This window comes from Rhamphochromis longiceps, linkage group LG9 (genome assembly GCF_057381845.1).
Source record: "Rhamphochromis longiceps isolate RC_006_pf linkage group LG9, R_longiceps_female_GT1.1, whole genome shotgun sequence".
NCBI classification, from domain to species: domain Eukaryota; kingdom Metazoa; phylum Chordata; class Actinopteri; order Cichliformes; family Cichlidae; genus Rhamphochromis; species Rhamphochromis longiceps.
Window position 1 is genome coordinate 6051528 of NC_140565.1, and position 18416 is coordinate 6069943.

General features: G+C 42.7%; 1 protein-coding gene across 2 annotated transcripts in view; it reads right to left on the bottom strand.

Moving 5' to 3' along the window:
- The window catches only part of lama1 (laminin, alpha 1), a 33666-nt gene that overhangs the window by 10472 nt on the left and 4778 nt on the right, over positions 1-18416 (bottom strand). The window contains exons 9-44 of one of the 2 annotated variants that reach the window (XM_085418071.1): positions 18219-18397; positions 17966-18059; positions 17683-17840; positions 17458-17598; positions 17210-17368; positions 17024-17125; positions 16639-16853; positions 16317-16428; positions 15735-15845; positions 15473-15600; positions 15303-15389; positions 15015-15226; positions 13180-13286; positions 12909-13089; positions 12691-12827; positions 12386-12619; positions 11907-12050; positions 11624-11809; positions 11183-11368; positions 10972-11099; positions 9723-9840; positions 6439-6579; positions 6195-6313; positions 5414-5503; positions 5099-5292; positions 4868-5010; positions 4693-4791; positions 4298-4409; positions 4006-4162; positions 3717-3927; positions 2901-3017; positions 2661-2821; positions 2445-2583; positions 2246-2348; positions 2015-2131; positions 1745-1927 (exon numbers count right to left, since the gene is read on the bottom strand). In XM_085418071.1, coding sequence (XP_085274197.1) covers positions 1745-1927; positions 2015-2131; positions 2246-2348; positions 2445-2583; positions 2661-2821; positions 2901-3017; positions 3717-3927; positions 4006-4162; positions 4298-4409; positions 4693-4791; positions 4868-5010; positions 5099-5292; positions 5414-5503; positions 6195-6313; positions 6439-6579; positions 9723-9840; positions 10972-11099; positions 11183-11368; positions 11624-11809; positions 11907-12050; positions 12386-12619; positions 12691-12827; positions 12909-13089; positions 13180-13286; positions 15015-15226; positions 15303-15389; positions 15473-15600; positions 15735-15845; positions 16317-16428; positions 16639-16853; positions 17024-17125; positions 17210-17368; positions 17458-17598; positions 17683-17840; positions 17966-18059; positions 18219-18397 — 5205 coding nt within the window. Of the gene's footprint in view, positions 1-1744; positions 1928-2014; positions 2132-2245; positions 2349-2444; positions 2584-2660; positions 2825-2900; positions 3018-3716; positions 3928-4005; positions 4163-4297; positions 4410-4692; positions 4792-4867; positions 5011-5098; positions 5293-5413; positions 5504-6194; positions 6314-6438; positions 6580-9722; positions 9841-10971; positions 11100-11182; positions 11369-11623; positions 11810-11906; positions 12051-12385; positions 12620-12690; positions 12828-12908; positions 13090-13179; positions 13287-15014; positions 15227-15302; positions 15390-15472; positions 15601-15734; positions 15846-16316; positions 16429-16638; positions 16854-17023; positions 17126-17209; positions 17369-17457; positions 17599-17682; positions 17841-17965; positions 18060-18218; positions 18398-18416 lie in introns of both variants that reach the window. The other variant, XM_085418070.1, reaches the window with a different exon arrangement.

Genomic DNA, 18416 nt, shown 5'->3' on the forward strand with positions numbered 1-18416 from the left:
ACTGAACTCCTCCTGCTGTTTAGATGTCCTGCCAACAAGTTTTTTCAAAAAGGTCTCAAAGACTTTAGAGTCAGACCTGTTACAGATCGTCAACTTTTCTTTAATGTCAGGTGTGTTTCCAGAACCACTAAAAACTGCTGTAATAAAACCTATACTGAAAAAGGACAATCTTGACAAGACACAAATGAACAACTACAGGCCGATCTCAAATGTCCCATTTTTAAGTAAGATCATTGAAAAAGCAGTTTCTCAACAGCTCAGTTACTTCTTAAAACAGAATAACTGCTACGATGCCTTCCAGTCAGGTTTTAGACAGAACCACAGCACTGAAACCGCTCTGACCAAAGTGTTCAATGACATATGTCTGAATACAGACAGTGGAAAAATGTCAGTCTTAGTTTTACTGGATCTCAGTGCAGCATTTGATACAGTTGACCACAACATATTACTCAAACGACTGGAGAACTGGACAGGTCTCTCAGGAACTGTACTAAACTGGTTCAAAACATACTTAGAAAACAGGAAATACTTTGTATCAATAGGTAACTTCACATCTGAGCAGACAAGCATCACATGTGGAGTTCCCCAAGGTTCCATTTTGGGACCCCTTCTGTTTAACATTTACATGCTCCCACTGGCACAGATTATAAAGAACAACAAAATAAACTATCACAGCTATGCAGATGACACACAAATATATATCACAATGTCACCAGGAGACCGAGGCCCTGTACAGGCTCTTGGTAAATGCATTGAGGAAATTAATGACTGGTTGTGCCACAATTTTCTAAAACAAAACAAAAACAAGCTAAACAAAAACAAAACTAAAGTAATAGTCTTTGGTGCCAAAGAAAAACGATTACAGGTCACCAGAGAACTTCAATCTGTACACCTAAAAATCACAGACCAGGCGAGAAATTTGGGTGTAGTGATGGATGCAGACCTAAACTTAGAAAAACACATTAAGACAATAACAAAGTCAGCTTACTATCACCTCAAGAATATTTCAAGGATAAAAGATCTGATGTCTCAACAGGACCTGGAAAAACTAGTCCATGCATTCATCTTTAGTAGGCTTGACTACTGTAACAGCATCTTTACAGGTCTACCTAAAAAAGCTCATTCAGAACTCTGCTGCTCGAGTCCTCACTAAGACCAAAAAAGTGGACCACATCAGTCCAGCTCTGAGGTCTTTACACTGGCTGCCTGTCCATCAGAGGATAGACTTTAAAGTTCTGATGCTGGTCTATAAAGCTCTGAATGGTTTAGGACCAAAATACATCAGTGACCTCCTGACCCAGTATGAACCTTCCAGATCCCTCAGGTCATCTGGATCCGGTCTTTTATCAGTTCCCAGAGTCAGAACCAGACACGGAGAAGCTGCATTCAGCTTTTATGCTCCATATATCTGGAACAAACTCCCAGAAAGCCTCAGATCAGCTGAAACACTCAGTTTATTTAAATCCAGGTTGAAGACTCACCTGTTCTCAGCTGCATTTGAATAAAGCACCAAATCCACACTTTTAAGCTTAAATTTCAAAACTTACATTTAACTACTGATTTTATCTACTGTCTTTTTAATCAATTTTAAATCATGCTTTTTATTGTTTTTGTTTTTTAATGTCTCTGTAAAGCACTTTGAATCACCTTGTTGTTGAATTGTGCTATACAAATAAACTTGCCTTGCCTAAAGATTTGGATTTTTATGAAACCAAATCATTTGCGTAAAATCTTAATGACAAACCTGCAGTGTGTGTAAGAGTCATCAGCTGACTAGTCTCCCTCAATGTATTGTTAGCGTTTTCCACCAAAGAAGAAGAATCCTTCAGCTGTGCTCTGAGTTTCTGCAGCCGCTGCATCGCCTCCTGCAACTTGGAGTGCGCTGCTGCAGCCTGAATCTGGGTCTGCTGCAATGCCTCAGAAGAACCTGATAAACACGAGTATCAGTATTGTATTAGTATCACTGTTTCAATACGTCAGTGCATTAGTACATTACGCATATCAGTCCTTTTACCATTTGAAAGGCTCTGTAACGCTTTGACGGGCTGACGGAGAAGCAAGCTGGAGTTATGAACACTGTCTCTGACAAGTCCAAGTCTGATAGTTACCATGGAAACATTCAGCTGCAGGTCTAAATAAAACAAAGAGGAAAAAGTTTCATCTAAAAGTAGTAATTCAGTCCACACATGGCTGATGTGCAATGATAGTCCAAATCATTGTTTCATAAACAGAAACATTATCACACCTTCAGCCGCACTGCTGATTCTTCGGCTTTCTTCCAAAATATCAGAGGAAACTTCCAGCTTTGCTTTGCCTTCTTTTGACAGTGGCTGCTCCGATTGAACACTCTGAAATACAAATACATATAGGTGTTATACATTTGCATACCAACAGCCTCTCATTTACCTTATTGCACTGCTGTCTCAGGCCAAATACAGACTTACCGTGTTTAGGGCTAAGGAGGCAGACACTAGGGCAACTGAAGCCATCCGATGGGCAGAGTCCACTCGTTCTGTGATGTCACTGTCAAACTGAGCCAGCTGACTACCATTCTGAGACACGTTACGCACTGATGACAGAGAACTGAGAGAGAAGAGTTTTTATTTCAGTGGGAAAAAACAGCAGGAGCACACAAACAGAGGAAGAGGAACACAAAATACCTGTGCAAGGAGAGAGCATAGCTCTGCAGCAAGTGGGCATGTTTCTCTGCACGGTAAACATTCTCCAGAGCATCGTTTTTCTTCAGCCCCATTACCAAACCATTCACCTGTTTCCTCAGGAGGGGGCGCCCCTGATCCAGCTCAGCAGCCAACATCTCAACCTGCTGATCAGTGTGACATAATTATTATAGCAAGCGTCTGCTGGAAAGCTTTATTATTGACTACTATAGTTTCTCTTACTCTGGTGTGGTTTCTTAACTCCTCCGTCAAACTGACAGCATTTTCAAGCAGCAGCTGGCTGTCCTCCATTTGTGAGTCCAAAGACAGACACGCCACACTTAGGTTCTGATGGCCAGACTGACAGAAAGAGAGAAAGAATAGCAACAAGACGCCTTTGAATTTCAGAAGAATGCTAAGACAATGTCACGCGTGTTTTATAAAGCAGAGAAACAGCAAAAAAAAACGTGAGCTCTGCTCTAGTCTTACTGACCTCTCAATGCTTTTGACTACAAGGCTATTTTGAACATAACAAACACAACAAACTCCACGCAGATTGGCCCTAGCCAACAGGAGATTAGTGATGCTCAAAAACTAGTTAATGCATTTACTTCTTTTATTTTATGTCGAGGTTATATTATCAGGCTATTCTAAAGGTTTCCTGAAAGGCCTTCAGGTGATCCAAACTGTGCCGGGGAGAGACTAGACCAGGGGTGGGCAACTCCAGGCCTCGTGGGCCGGTGTCCCTGCAGGTTTTAGATGTGTCCTTGAACCAACACAGCTGATTTAAATGGCTAAATTAGCTCCTCAACATGTCCTGAAGTTCTCCAGAGGCCTGGTAACAAACTAATCATGTGATTCAGGTGTGTTGACCCAAGGTGAGATCTAAAACCCCCAGGACACCGGCCCTCGAGGCCTGGAATTGCCCACCCCTGGACTAGACTATGATCCTCAACCATGTGCAACTATACTCTGCACTTCCAGTTTGACTTCAGGAATATTTTTTTAGAGCAATCCAGTAATTCCGCTTCAGCCTGTGGTCTGTATATGTGGACTTACCTGATATAGCTGCAGCAATGTGTGTGCAGTGTCCAGCAGAACGTTTGTTTCTATGTTGTGCTGCACTGCATCATTCAGCGTTGTGTTTGCATGTTGCAGTGTTTTAATGTCAGCAGTAAGTGAAGTAGAGAGACGGCCAAGCTTGTCGCTAGTGGCCACCCTGCTGGACAGGAAGTCGATCTGCACCGATTGAAAGAGAGACTCCGAAAGGCTGGAGAGAGAGAGAGCATGTTAACGCTGTCCTTGTGTGTTTGTGTATCAACTATATTGCTGTGTTGCTCAAACAGACCTGAGCTCCTGATTGGCTACAAGCTCTGCAGCTGTTAGGTTTACATCTTTGATGCTGTTTAATATGGACTCTACGTCCTCCAGCAGATGCGTCTGATTGGCTGAACCCAGTCCTTCCTCTGCAGTCTGATTCAGGTGTGCTGCTTCCCTCTGAAGCACTGAATCAATTACAGTTTTCACGTTTGATTAAAAACAACTTGTTTGCTGTTGGTAATGGTGTCTTCGTTGTTTCATTAATTAATGTGTCATTAAGCATTCATTATTCATCATTCTGATATTCTGTTGTTATTTACCTTGAATGTTGTTTTGAAGTCTGGTGATGCCCTCCAATAGGAGCGCGCCTCGGGAAAAGCTGTTGTTTGTGGACACGTCCACTATCTGGACATCGTTAGACAGACTGTTGACCTAGCCAATCAGGAATTGGGAAAAATTTTCCGATGGGATGGGAAAGAAGTTTTAAAAGACCAGTCAGTTATCAGATGTGGAGAGTACAAAAGTGTTCAGAGCTAGCTAGCAGCTAACTCTAGAATTACTGCAAATGTTATCCACTGTTCCAGGACCCAGTACCATTCTCACATTGTTTGCAATGTGCAATGTATTACAGTAAAAACTAAAGGGGTGAAAACACTCTGAGTGACACACAGAAGGTGGTGTAATGAACCTTTAGCAGACAGGCGGGTGTGCCTACCTGCTGCAGTAGAGAGCCGAGCTCAGAGGTCAAATAATTTAGACCTTCTTCCACTCTAGATGTGGACACTATAACAGAGTTGTTCTGTGAAGACACCACCTGGGGAGACATGTCGTCATCATTTCAGTATGTCGTACATCTCGACATGAGCAACAACTTAATCACATTTTTGTACCTGCATTTCTCTGGTCTGATTCTCCAGCAGCCACAACTGCCGGTATGATGACATTGCAATGGTACTCAGGTTGAAAAACAGGAAGTGATTGTGCAACTCATCCAGGTCATCCAACAAGATACCAGTACATTTGTCATCACATGCTGGAAATAAAAAAAGAACATGTTAGTCGCGTGTCTCATGTTAGTGTGTGTCTGTGTGTGTGTGGTGTGTGTGTGTGTATTTACTCACACACGCACTCGCCTTCCTGGAAGATGCTCCTCTTTTCACACTCGTTACATGACTGACCTTTGACCCCATCCTTACATTCACACTCTCCAGTCAGCACGTCACACAGCAAGTGGAGGGAGCCCCATGCACTGCAGCTACACTGTGAACACACACCGCCTGGTACTGATGGGTTACCATAGTAACCAACTGAACACCTGGAGGATGGCAGTGTGAAAACACAGCAAGCAAATTTTCACAATAAAAGTTGCATTAATTAGATGACGACTTCAGTATATAACAAAGGGTCTAAAGACAGATGTGACGTAATGATCTCACCTCTCACAGTATCTCCCTTCATAGCCAGGCTGGCAGGCGGTGCAGCGGAAATCACCTGCTGCTCCTTCCAAAATGCAGGTGGGACTAAAGCTGCACACACACATACAAAAATAACAACATGCCAAAGTTGATCAATACCAAAATTCTGTATTATATCCAGGCATTAATTAACATTAAATATAGCAAGTATGTTTGTATTTTGGACTGTTTGTCAGTTGAAACAAGTTTTTTAAAGTTACTTTGATATAAGTCTGTGAAGGTTCTCAGTCATCCAGGTCATTGTAGTCAAAGGAGCTTGCAAAGAAAAGCGTCTGGACTTCTTTAAGTTGCTTGAAGACATTTCACCTCTCATCCGAGAAGCTTCTTCAGTTCTAAGGTCAAATGGTGGAGAAACTCCCACTAGGTTTAAATCTGGGACTCTCCACCATTTGACCTTAGAACTGAAGAAGCTTCTCGGATGAGAGGTGAAATGTCTTCAAGCAACTTAAAGAAGTCCAGACGCCTTTCTTTGCAAGCTCCTTAGACTACTTTGATATAAGGTTTCCACTTTTTGCTGTTTAGGAGCTGGGCCTAAAAGACACATGCTTAACTTAGCTCATGTATCTTAATAGCCTGTTATATAATAAGCATCATAGGCCTAATTAAGTTTATTTTATATAATAGCCATGCTAACATATCTAATTCCAGCATAAATTTTAAAACTGTGACATTTTAAAACAATTTTACACAATTTAAGAATCATTAAGAAATGAGGCGCAAGATGCTCGATGAAGGTGTGCACCTGTTGTTCAGCAGGGGGCATGCACATGGTGAGCAGTCGCCGATGGATCCTTTGACACTTCCATAATAACCTGAGGCACATTTCTCACAGCTCTGTCCGCTGGTGTGATGCTTACAGTCCTGTGTGAAAAAATACAGACTCTACTAAATTCTGCAGTCTCTTGATATTCTGCGCTGACTATGGTTCTGTCTTTAGTTTGCAATCTCCTCTAAAATGCTCGTATGAATCAGTGTTAGCACGTTACCTGACACTGTCCCGTCTCAGCGTCGCACTTTTCGCTGTGGTTGTTGCAGCGACACCGAACACAGGGGCGAACAAACATCGACTTCTTGCTCTGCGGTGACAACTCAGACTGAGGTTGACGGAAATATCCTACGTCACAATCCTGCAGAAGGATACATGAGAGAGGCAGAGATGTGTCAGGAAATGTCTTTGATGATGGTAGACGTAGTTAAGTGAACTGGGCCTCACTCTGCTTAGTGTAGGAGAGAGGTGCACGTTTCCTGCCTGCCAAATTCAGCTGTGGGCATTTCGTCTCCCTTGCAGAACTGCATGCAGGGATTTCTCTCTGCCTCCAGCACATTCTGTCTGTTCATGTCCATCTCCAACCTCTTCTACTTCTACTCACTTGCCTGTCCCATTCTATGTGAGTCCTTCCTTGGACTGGAAAGATCTTTACAGTACAAACAGTCTTTATTTTATATCTGTTTTATTTTTAACTTCTGCTTTAGCTACCTCACATCCATACTTATGACATGATCTAATTTTAATTAACAGAAATGTCTACAGCCTATGCAAGGACACTGGAACTTCTGGAGAAACCCGGACCAGCAGAAATCCACACAGGAAGCTCCCAAATATGTTTGACCCCAGAACCTTCCTGCTGTTAATAGAACCGTCCAAAACCATTAACAATACAAATACAAATTCAAATATAAAAATACAAACAGTTCCAGAAAAACATGTATACTGTGTAAAATATATATTTTTTAATGTGCAATGATTTGCAAATCGCATACACCCAAACACAGAACATAGAAAGCATATCAAATGATTAAACTGGGAAAATATTTCAAAAAACTTTAAATATTCCTATGTTTACCATGTTCAGCCATGAACATCTGGGAGAATGCCAGTTCTGGACTTTTGGGAGGGCTGCTGTCCCATTCTTGTCTCATAGAAGATACTACTTCAACAGTCTTGGGCCTTCGTTGCCAGATTTTTGTTTTCAGTTGTTGAAAAGTCTGGACTGCAGGCAGGCCTGTTCAGCACCCAGACTTGTCTACTGTGAAGCATTGCTGTTATAATACAGGCAGTGTGCAGTTTCGCATTGGCTTGCTTAAATATAATCAAGGCTTTTCATGTAAACAATGTAATCTGTATATGACGTATATGTTGCTGTAAAACCTTACTACACCTTTTAGCAGTGATGTTGCCTGTCCTGTGTAAGCTACCAATTCCATAGGCACTATTAGAACAGTTTCCACTTTGTCTCACTGCATTTTGAATTTGGCCCAGAGATGATGGCAGATATTCTTTTATAATGAGTATGTATGGCCTTTTCTTTGTATGACACAGCTCAAACATGAATTTCAGGATTGCGGAGCGAGCATATACAGTGTTTTCTATGACATGCTTATTTGTAATGCATGTCATAGAAAACATGCAGGGCCCAATGAATTTTCAGTCTTATCCTCGCACATGCATGATTCTTGGAGTCCTTTGATGATATTATATACTGACGAGATTTTCAAGGCTGACGGTCATTATTTTGAAATTACTCAACAATTAGTAGAGCTGGATGTATCGAGACCACTTTTACGTGGTCTTGGTCTTGTCTTGGTCTCGAATCCCTCTGTCTTGTCTTGGTCTTGCTGTCTCAGATCGACATAGTGGTCGGGAGATTTGGAGTCAACAGTATCCATGACACACAATGTAACGTTTGATAATGTGTCATGCGCAAAAGCATCAGCTCTAAGAGCCGTGCTTAGAGAGTGCTTTGTAGTGAATCAGAAGAGTCGACTCCCATTGAGCGAGAGCCGGCTCCTCACTTAATTTCCTTTTGCTGCTCAGCTCTCACACAGTGGCTCAGCTATGCTCCAATTCTCCATATTGTATCACATGTATCACATGCGAGGATATAGGATAATATCATTATGTGAAAAACAGAGAGGGTGAGAGTCAAGTGGAGCGTGCGTCTGTCCTCTCAGTGAGTGAGTGAGACAGTAGACAGCGGTGAGGAGGGCTGTGCGAGTGCGTCGCAAAAACACATAAATATGCCTGACACCCGTAAGCGAAGCAGCATCTGGCTGCAGTTTAAAGACTTTTTTGTCTTTGTCTTGGTCTCGTCTCGACTTTGTCTTGGTCTTGACTCGGTCTGTCTTGGTCTTGGTATTGTCTGGGTCTTGGTTTAGGCGGTCTTGACTACAAGTCTAACAATTAGTAGATGTAATTTTTTGCTCAACCTCTGCCCATTTGAACTTGTAGGAAAATGCCTCTCTAAGACAATCTTTTTATACCCAGTCATGGTGCTGAGTTGCTGCCACTAAACCTAATAGTTGCAAACCTCCAGCTGTTTCGTTTCAGTGTTATTTACTTTTCCAACCTCATTTTACCTCAATCCAACTGTTTTTGGGGCATATTGCCGTTCAAAATAAGCTAAGATTTTTCATGAAATAAAGTGTTTTGTTTTAGACATTAGATATGTTTCTACTGTTAATAAAATTGATTCTGTTTTTATTTATATTTCACACAACAACCAAACTTTTTTGGAACTGGGTGTCACGGTTCTGGGTCATGTTGACCCAGCTTTCTGTTTCTCATGCTTTGGTGTTTTTCTAGATTATGATTTATGTTCTGATTGATCAGTGATACTGTTTTGATTATGATTATTATTTAGTAGGTTTTGGTCAGTGTCAAGTCTGTCTCTGTCTAGTCCGTGTCTTAGTAAAGTGTGTTTTGTTTCCTGTTTTACTTTGAAGGTTCTTGTTCCTGTCTGATGTCAGTGTTCCAGCTTTGCTCTCCCTGTCTCGTTAGGTCTTATTTCTCCCAGCTGTGTTCCCCTTCTGTCTCTAATTCCTTGATGACTCTCTCAGTGTATTTAAGCCCAGTGTGTCTTTGCGTCAGTGTCGTGTTGTTAATGTCTACTCACCCTCACCGCGTGGTCCATCTGCTAGCCTGCCTAGTTTAGTTCTGTATTCCCAGTTTAGTTAAGTTTATGTTCCCTTTTCTGCCCACAATAAAGCTGAGTGTTTTGAGTTTACATCTGCCTCAGAGTCCTGCATTTTGGGTCCTTTCTCCCTGCCTGCCTGCACACAGCCATGACACTGGGGGTAAGTTACTCTTTCCACAAACTGGATAGAAAAGGGTTTCAGTTTTTAGTTAAACTTGATTAGCTAGCTTAATTCACTTGATTAGGTCCAGGTGCAGACCTAGTTAGCCTCGGTAGCCACAACCACGGAAAGGAAGAAAGGGTGCTTTAGATAGTGCCCCACCAGGTATACAGTTGTACCACCACATGGTGATTACCTGACATGACAGTCCAGTGTACCCAGGTGGGCAGACACACGACTCAATCAGTCTGGCTACATTTCCGACTTCTGACTTCTCCACCTCCACTGCCATTTCCATGGTAATATTAGAGATCCTTAAAAAAACAGCACAAGAAAACTGGTGATCTCACAGCTACCATGACTTGTGGTCACAGACATGTAAAAAATAAATTTCCTGTGGAAGAAGCCCCCAGTTTGGATTCTTCTTGGTCTTTCTGCTGCTTCTAAAAGAAGTCAAAGTTTATTTCTATAGCACATTTAAAAGATAAGCGTAGATCAAAGTGCTTCACAATAAAACTGCAATGCGGGCGAAACAAGGAACAAATAATACAAATATAATTAAGACTACATTTAGCGATTTGAACGATTGAATTGATTCCGATGTATGGCTATCGACCGGGAGATTACTCCAGTCACTACAGCGGATCATCTGCCTCCATCTCACCTGCATCGTTCCTGTCACACCAACCCTATTCTTGGTCTCCTTCTCCACATCCATCCTCTGAGATCTTCCTCGTTTTCTTCTGCCTGGCAGCTTCAACATCCTTTGATGAATATGTCATATGTCCAAGCCATCTCAGCCTTGCCTTTCTTACTTTCTCTCATCCTGAGCTGTCTGTCAGATATAGTCCTGTCCTCTCTGACCACTTATAATGAAAATCTTTAACTCTGCCACCTCCACCTCCAGCTTTGGCTGTCGTTTTGTCAGCACCACCGTCTCCAAATCATATATCATAGCAGGTCTCACTACCCTTTCCCACTTGCTGCTGTCCCTCTGTCACAGATCACCTCTAACACTTGCACTCTTTTCTTCACCTCTTCAGCGCCTCTTTGTATGTTGCTTTGTCAGTGACTCCAGGTATTTAAACATAACCACCTTCACTATCTCTAATCCTTGCATCGTCACCTTTACCTCTGCATCCCTATCATTCACATGTAAGTATTCTGTCTCGTTTCTACTCACTTTAATTCCTTTTTCTAAGCGCATACCTCCACCTGCTCCTTGATTTAGCTACAGATCAAAATGTTATCCCACCACTGGGAAAGACACAGTATCTACTTTTAAGGTTAGGAGCTTGGGGCTTGATCAGCCCGAATTCTAAACATTCCCACCTTTTACTCTCCATGTGCTTATACATGACTACTGCATTTTATTTCGCCCACAGTTTATTTTTAACCATAATCAGTTATTTTAATACAATGTGTAGTACAGTGTTTACAAATACCTGCTCTGCTGCAGTCTGGTACCATAAGACGCTTTGATGATGATGTACTCAATATTACTGAGGACGGACATGAAGTCAGCGTGACTCACCGACCTCTGTGATACGGAGTTAAAATACTTCCACTTGTGCTGTAAAACAAACACACACACACACACACAGTGAGCAGGTTTTCTTTCTAAACATCTGTCTTTATTTTAACATGTTGCTGTACCTCTGTCAGCCTGATGTCATGCTGAGTCGTGACACCATTGCTTGGAGCAACCATGTCAGTGTATATGGCAAGCTTCCTCAGAGTCCCGCCCCTCATTAGCACCTGAGGCTCCTGATTAGAAAGTCCTGAGCCATCCTCAGCGTGAAAGGTGACAGTGTAAGAAAGCAGTCCGCCATATGATAGTAGCTGGAAAGTGAAAACAACATAAGTACACCACTAAGCACACACAGCAGTTTACGCTACTACTATAATGAAGTGAAAATTGTAAAGTCTAAACCAACACATTTAAAGGTTGCAAGACTAAATCATTCTGTGACTATTTAAACAACCAAAGCACATATTTAAACAGTGTGGGCAACAGCAGCTGTCTGTTAGCCGATTGGGCTGAAGGTACAGTGGAAGCAACGAGACAGTATCAGGCATCAATTTGGATAATAGTACCTGGTTTCCTTCAAACTGAGCGGGGAGCCTCCAGTAGAGCGGGCCTGTCAGCCCGCTGGTGTTGAGCTGACGGGTGTCGAGCAGCATTTCACTGCCCTGACGGTACACTCCAGATACAGTACCCTGCAGGTTTGACTGACTGACCAATGACAGGAATGGAAGAGTGGAGGAGTAAGCCAGGTACACCTGTGAGAAGGGACAGCATGAGGGAGAACTCTTTGGAGCCTTAACTGTGTATGTCATGATGCGTAAACTACAATGATTATGCAAAAGATGTACTCACTGGTACTCTGGTCAGTCCTCCCTGTTCCTCGCAGTCTTGGCTCAGTCCTGAACAGAAACACTGCAAACAACCATCTAGATTTTCAGCTGACAGTCCGAACCAACCAGAAACACACTCTTCACATCGCCGGCCTGAGACCCCAGGCTGAAAAAATACACACACATAGAGGACAAACTCATATTATACCCTACAGAAACATGTGAGCAACATAAAAAGAATTTGAGATTAACAGCAAAGTTTAACTTTCCCAGAGCAATCAAACATTTCAAGCAGTGCAGGAAGCAGTGCAGCACTTGATGCTACTGATGAAGGAAAATCTGCCCACATGTTCAGTTTTTGAGACTGTTTTGCATGTATATGATTTTGGAATATGGAATTTCATGAGGGTCTTTTTATTATCTTAAGCAGGACCATCACTGATTTGATGAGATCTCTAAACCAGAACTTATATACAAACAAACAAACAACTCACACATTACCTTGCACACACAATTTCCAGTGTTTTGGCAGGAACACACCCCCAAGGTAGCGTTGCAAAAGGTCTCCTCTGTGCCTGCCATGTCACAGCCACAGGCTGAGCATGCTGGGTACCCATAGTAACCAGGTGCACACTGATCACATGACTTGCCAAAGAACCCCTCTTTGCACAGACATTGTCCATTGGTCAGGTCACAATGAGGGGAAGAGCTTCCTGCTTCACTGCAGCTGCAAGGCTAAACAGACACTACACAGTTAACCTGTCTCACAAGGTGTGTGTGTGTGTGTGTGTGTGTGTTTGTTTTACCTTGCAGCCTGTGGTGGGGTTATGGCCCCAGTAATTTTTTACACACTTATTGCAGGTCTCTCCCTCTGTGTGGGCGGGGCAGATGCACTCTCCATTCTCAGGGTTACAGTTCCCACCAGTGTGATCACAGGAGCATGCTGGGAGGAGAAAGTAACAATCAATTAGAGACAGAAATGTCAACAAATCAGCATGAAGACTTGTAGCTTACAGTTTATTACCTATGCAGCCTTTGTCATGGAAACCATAGTAACCCCTACTGCAGCGGTCACATTTGTGTCCAGTCACACCCTCTACACACTGGCACTGCCCCTCCTTATCACATGATTCAAACAGAGATCCTGATTTGTTGCAGCCACATGGCATACAGCCATGGCCACTTTGCAGCCCATAGAATCCTGACTGAAAAACAAGTTTTACACAAAGTATAAATGAAAATAACAAACACAAAACAAAAACAGTGTATGCCACACATGCATGTGTGTCTCTCACCTTGCAGTGGTCACAGGTGCGTCCCGTCACATTCTCTCTGCAGATACACTGGCCTGTTGTGACATTACATTGACTGGAAAGGGCCCCGTTGACATCACAGCCACATTCTGAAAGAAAGCCCCACTTGCTGTCAAAAATTACGTGAAACTTCCTACCCGTTAACAGCCCAGGTCAAGTGACACCACCTCTACAACAGTTTCTTAAAGTTGTTTGCTGTTTACTGACAAACAGTACAGCTTCTAAGAGCTTTTGTGCTTTTGATTCTTTTCTCCTCTCTGTGCTTTCTCTTCCATCTTCTTTCCCCTCACTCTCAACTATTTGCAGCAGCCCTGTGTATGGTTCTCCTTATAGGGGAGTTCTTCCTCTCTACCACAAAGGTAACGGTGCTGCAATTCCTTGAGAAATGCTAATTAAATAAAACTGAATTTTGCTACATTTTTGTATCTGGAAATTCAAGTTTGATTTAAAACAGTTGTGCAGACGAGAATGACTGTGAATCTCAACTCTTTTCAAAGTCTGGAAAATAAGGAAAAATGTACTGCTATAAATTATCAACAGAGTGCAGTTTGATTATGTCACCACTAGATAGTAGTATATGCAATCACAAGTACTGATACACACTCACACATAGTCACAGACAGTCATGTGATAGCAGAACAAAGAGTCCATAGGTCGACTCTAATCTGGATTTGTAAAAGATCAACATTTCAAACAAAGGCAGTGAGTGTTTCTCTGTGTAAGCAATTCTGAGTGCGCCTGGGTGTTAGTTTTTTCCACACTGACTTCACTTTCCAGACTGAGAGCCTATTTTTCACTATGACCCATGATGCTTATTTAAACTATTCATGTATGTTGTGGTTAACATATTTAGTGTTTTGCTGTGATGGTTGAAAGGTCTTGCTTTTTCCTTGCCTGCTAGTCTGCTAGGGTCTGAGGGACATAAATTTCATTACTGTATGGTGAGTGCGAGCATCCATGCAGAGGTCTGTGTGACAGCCAGTTTTTCTTGACTGTGGACTAATCCATGGAGACTTTAAATTACAATGCACAACTGTGCGTTGGCCTGTATAACAGGAATGACTCAACAGACTGTGTCCATGTCCATGACAGAGTCTAATCAAGGCTTAAGAGCCTTCTTTCAGCAGAATGAAACCTCAGGCAGAGCCAGGCTCAGGGACGGGGAGTGATCTACCATGACTGGTTGAGGGCTGAGAAGAAAAATAAAATGCTGCTTTTATTGCAGGGATATTGGAAAATGTGGTACTATGAAGTCTTTAAGAAACAACGTGGCCTGATTATCAGGACTGCATATGTGAGAAAATGATTTTAAATTCAATTCTGGATTTAACAAGAAGCAGGTAACTAGAAGGTGATTTGGGAGAAACATGATCTCTTTTCTAGTTTCTGTTAACACTCAATGTGATGTGGTGGATCAACTGAAGATGAACGAAAGCATAAGAGAACATTATATTTATTTACACACATCCATATCCTGGTCAATAATGATTCCAAAATTTCCCAAGTGTTACTGGAGGCCACGGTAATGCTGTCTCTAATAAGTATACCATTAGACAGCGTGATTAATTTTTTCATGAATTTAGAAGTGGAAAACTCGATCTCATCCAGACTTCTATGTGTTTAAGACATAGCTGCGTGGGTACTATTCACACAGACCATGTGAATGGTCACAGTGGAAGTCGATCACTAACCTTTCAGTGTGAGAAAAACTCACATTAACAAATTGAAATCAATCATGTATCTAAAATGGTAAAATGGCCCATTTAGTCATTAAGTGTGTATGATTACTGATGTCAAAGCAGATATGTGTAACGCACCCCGACAGTCTTTGGTGTGCACAGCATCTCCATAGTACCCAGGCCGACACAACTCGCAGTGTCTCCCTGCTGTGTTTCCGAGGCAACGCAAGCATTCCCCGCTGACAGTATCGCAGTGTCCTGCCTCACTGATGTCCACATTACCGTTACACTCACAGCGAACGCAGGTCCCACCCACTACCTGTGGGTTCCCATAGAAACCACTAGCACACCTGAAGACACAAACCCATGTGTTATGCTGGGTTATCAGTTTATCATTGGGTTGATCGGCTTCTCAATCATACTTACTTCTCACAGTTGGTTCCAGTGTACCCATCCTGACACTGGTCACACAGTACCTGTCCAGATGCATCCAACACACAAGTGGGACTGAACCTAGGGCACAGAGGTGTTCTTACATACTGCCTGTACTAATAAACTTTAATTGGTTTGAATGAGGTCCAATGACAAAGACAAACCTGTTGGATGGTTTCGTTAGAGGGCATGGACACAACTGGCAGTCATCTGTTGTTCCCTCTGTGGCATCACCATAGAAACCCAGAAGACACTGATCACAATGAGGGCCCGTGGTGTTGTGGGTACAGCCCTGAGAAAAGTTAGACGGACGAATCAGTAAAAGGTCAGAGAGAGATGACCACACAGTGGACAGGGAATGAACCATGTGTCAGAACAGCAGGTGAGAAAACTGTTTCTGATTGTTCTGATTGTGACGTGACTCACCACACAAACTCCATTGATGTCACACTCAGCGGCATGATCATTGCATTCACACTGCATACAGTTTCCTCCAAACAAGATTCCACCCACTCTGTAGAAACCTGGTAGGCACGACTAAAACACAAAAATGCACAAACAATTAGGTATTGAACTGATATTACTAAGGATGCACTCCAATTTCACTTTGTCACATACACAGTACAACATGTAATGAAATGCTTGTGTCCCAGCTGCGCATTGGCTGCAGACGTAGCCGCGCCATTCCAGGGCTTGGTTTTAGCATGGGGGGTCTAGCCACGACCCTTATTGGATGCCGGTGGGAACTGTAGTCTTACCACTACACTACCCAGCTGCTGCACTTCAAACTTATTCTGGGCTTAACTGATTAGCAAACAATAAAAACATAGCCCTCACCTGTCCTTGAAGTGAGAATTTCATTTAAGCGGCTGAGTCTAAAATAGTGCAAACTCCTCTGTGGTAAGATACTATTTTTATTTTTTTTAATTCTGTCCCTTGAATGTTGAAAGTCTGCATTTCAATAGCATCCAAAATTATGAAAAATAGTTTCAGTCTTAAATAAATTACCTCACAGGAAGTGCCACTGTAACCCCACGGGCATTCACATCTCTCCACAGCAAGTGCTTGAACCTCAGAATGCGAGCTAGCGTCACCGATGTCCAGAGAGACGGAGCTGAGGCTGTGATAGACAGAGACAGTCAATATTCCATCTTCAGCAGTGTTCATACTGATGTTGGGCTCCTCCTGCAGAATTGTGCTGGGGAGATGACTCGGTATGACTCAAGCTTCAGGTTAAGTGAATCTCAGCCTTGCTATCTGAGTCTTTTTAATCTCCAACTCAGCCTTAGATAAGTGATTTGACCATATGTTATCATTTACTTTTCCTCACCGTATCGTTCCGGTGGCGGAGGTATTCAGGTAAACTCTGACAACCAGTGACGTCACATCGGCAAGAACCAATAGCAGGTCATCTCGGGTAACATGCCTGCCTGTTTGGTCATACGCAAATTGCTGCCAGACCATTGGCACGTTAACCAATTGCTCAGCCAGTGTAGAGAGGGATAGTGGGAGAAGACGTGAAAGACGAAGAGCCAAACCATTACCCTGAGAATGAGAGAGTTTCTTCAGTCTGGATGTTGAAGCCCTTCAAGAGACCACTGCTACATTTTCAATATAAAACATGCACTGTGAAAATGTAGATGGTGTCTGATAACAACACAACATACCAATCTAGAGAAATCAAAATAGTGATCTAATCACATGTTTGTTCTCACCTTGATAATGATGTCACAGTGGGCGGACAGGGTGGGGTTTTCAAAGTCAAGTGGAGCATCATAAACCACAAAGTAGTTCAGGAAACCTCCATAAGACAACAGCTACAGACAGAGAGAAGTCAGAAAGTAGATGGAGAGACTGGCATGTGTTTGGCATAATGAGCAAATATGGAAATGGTAGCTTACCTTGTTACCAAGGAAACTTTGGGGTGCCGCCCACCACAGCATTTGTTGGTGGGTGGCACCAGAGGAAATGTTGCTATGAATGGGTATCTCATTGCTGTGAAGTACAGGGGTGGTGGTGATTGTTTCAGAGGGGAAGAGCAAAGCTTCTGCAGTAACCACCTGAAAAAAACAACCCCAACATAATTAGAGGTTCTTCATGATGTAGGCATGCAATATGGTGCTGTTACCTGAACACAGGTATTTTTTACCTGCCCTATGGACAAGCCAGAGCTCTCGCAGACATCAGACACACCAAAGCAGAAGCAGCTGGTACATCCGAGAGGATTGCTCTCCTGGAGGTTAAAAAAACCTGGCTTGCACAGATCACAGTGAGCTCCCATCACATTCTCCTGAGGATGAGAGAACAGGTAAGGTTAGGGACCAGGTGAAACACCAGAAAGCAGGTCAGATATTGAAGAGCAGGTGGTGTTTACCTTGCAGATGCAGGGGCTGCATGGGTCAGTGTTGATGCTGCCTGACAGGCTACACTCACAGCGAAAACACTGAGGAAAATCTCTGTATCCAAACGCACAACGGTCACACTGTTGACCTGCAAACCCCTCCTTACACATGCACTGACCTGCAAGCAAACCTAAACGTACACACACACACACACACACACACACACGCACACATCCAAGAAATATAGTTATACTGCAAAAAACTGCTGCAGAACAACAATACTACCGCTACTACTAATAATAAAAATATACTAACCTGGCTGTGTGTTGTCTCTGGCGCAGACTGAAGACTTTGAGCCTCTCAGATCACATTTACATTCAACACATGGAAAGTCAGAATATGGAGAAACCTACACACACACACACACACATACAGATCATGCAGAGAGACATTCTGAGTCAGGATCTCCAGATATAGTTTTACTTGTGTCAATACTTTAGCAACTCTGTGGTATAAATTGCTGCATTATGTCAATAACCTTAGCCAGTTTGTAATATTGTGTCAGTACCTCAGCAGGTCTGAAGTATCCATCTTTGCAGGTCTCACAGTTGATGCCAGCTGTGTTTTGCTGACAGTTAAAACAAACTCCACCTCCCTGACGAACACCGTGAGTGTTTAAACTCAAAGAGAGTTCAGAGATGGTTTGATTGTAGTAACAGTCGTCTGCTTTATTGTGACAGTTACATTCTGAGAGACAAACAGAGAC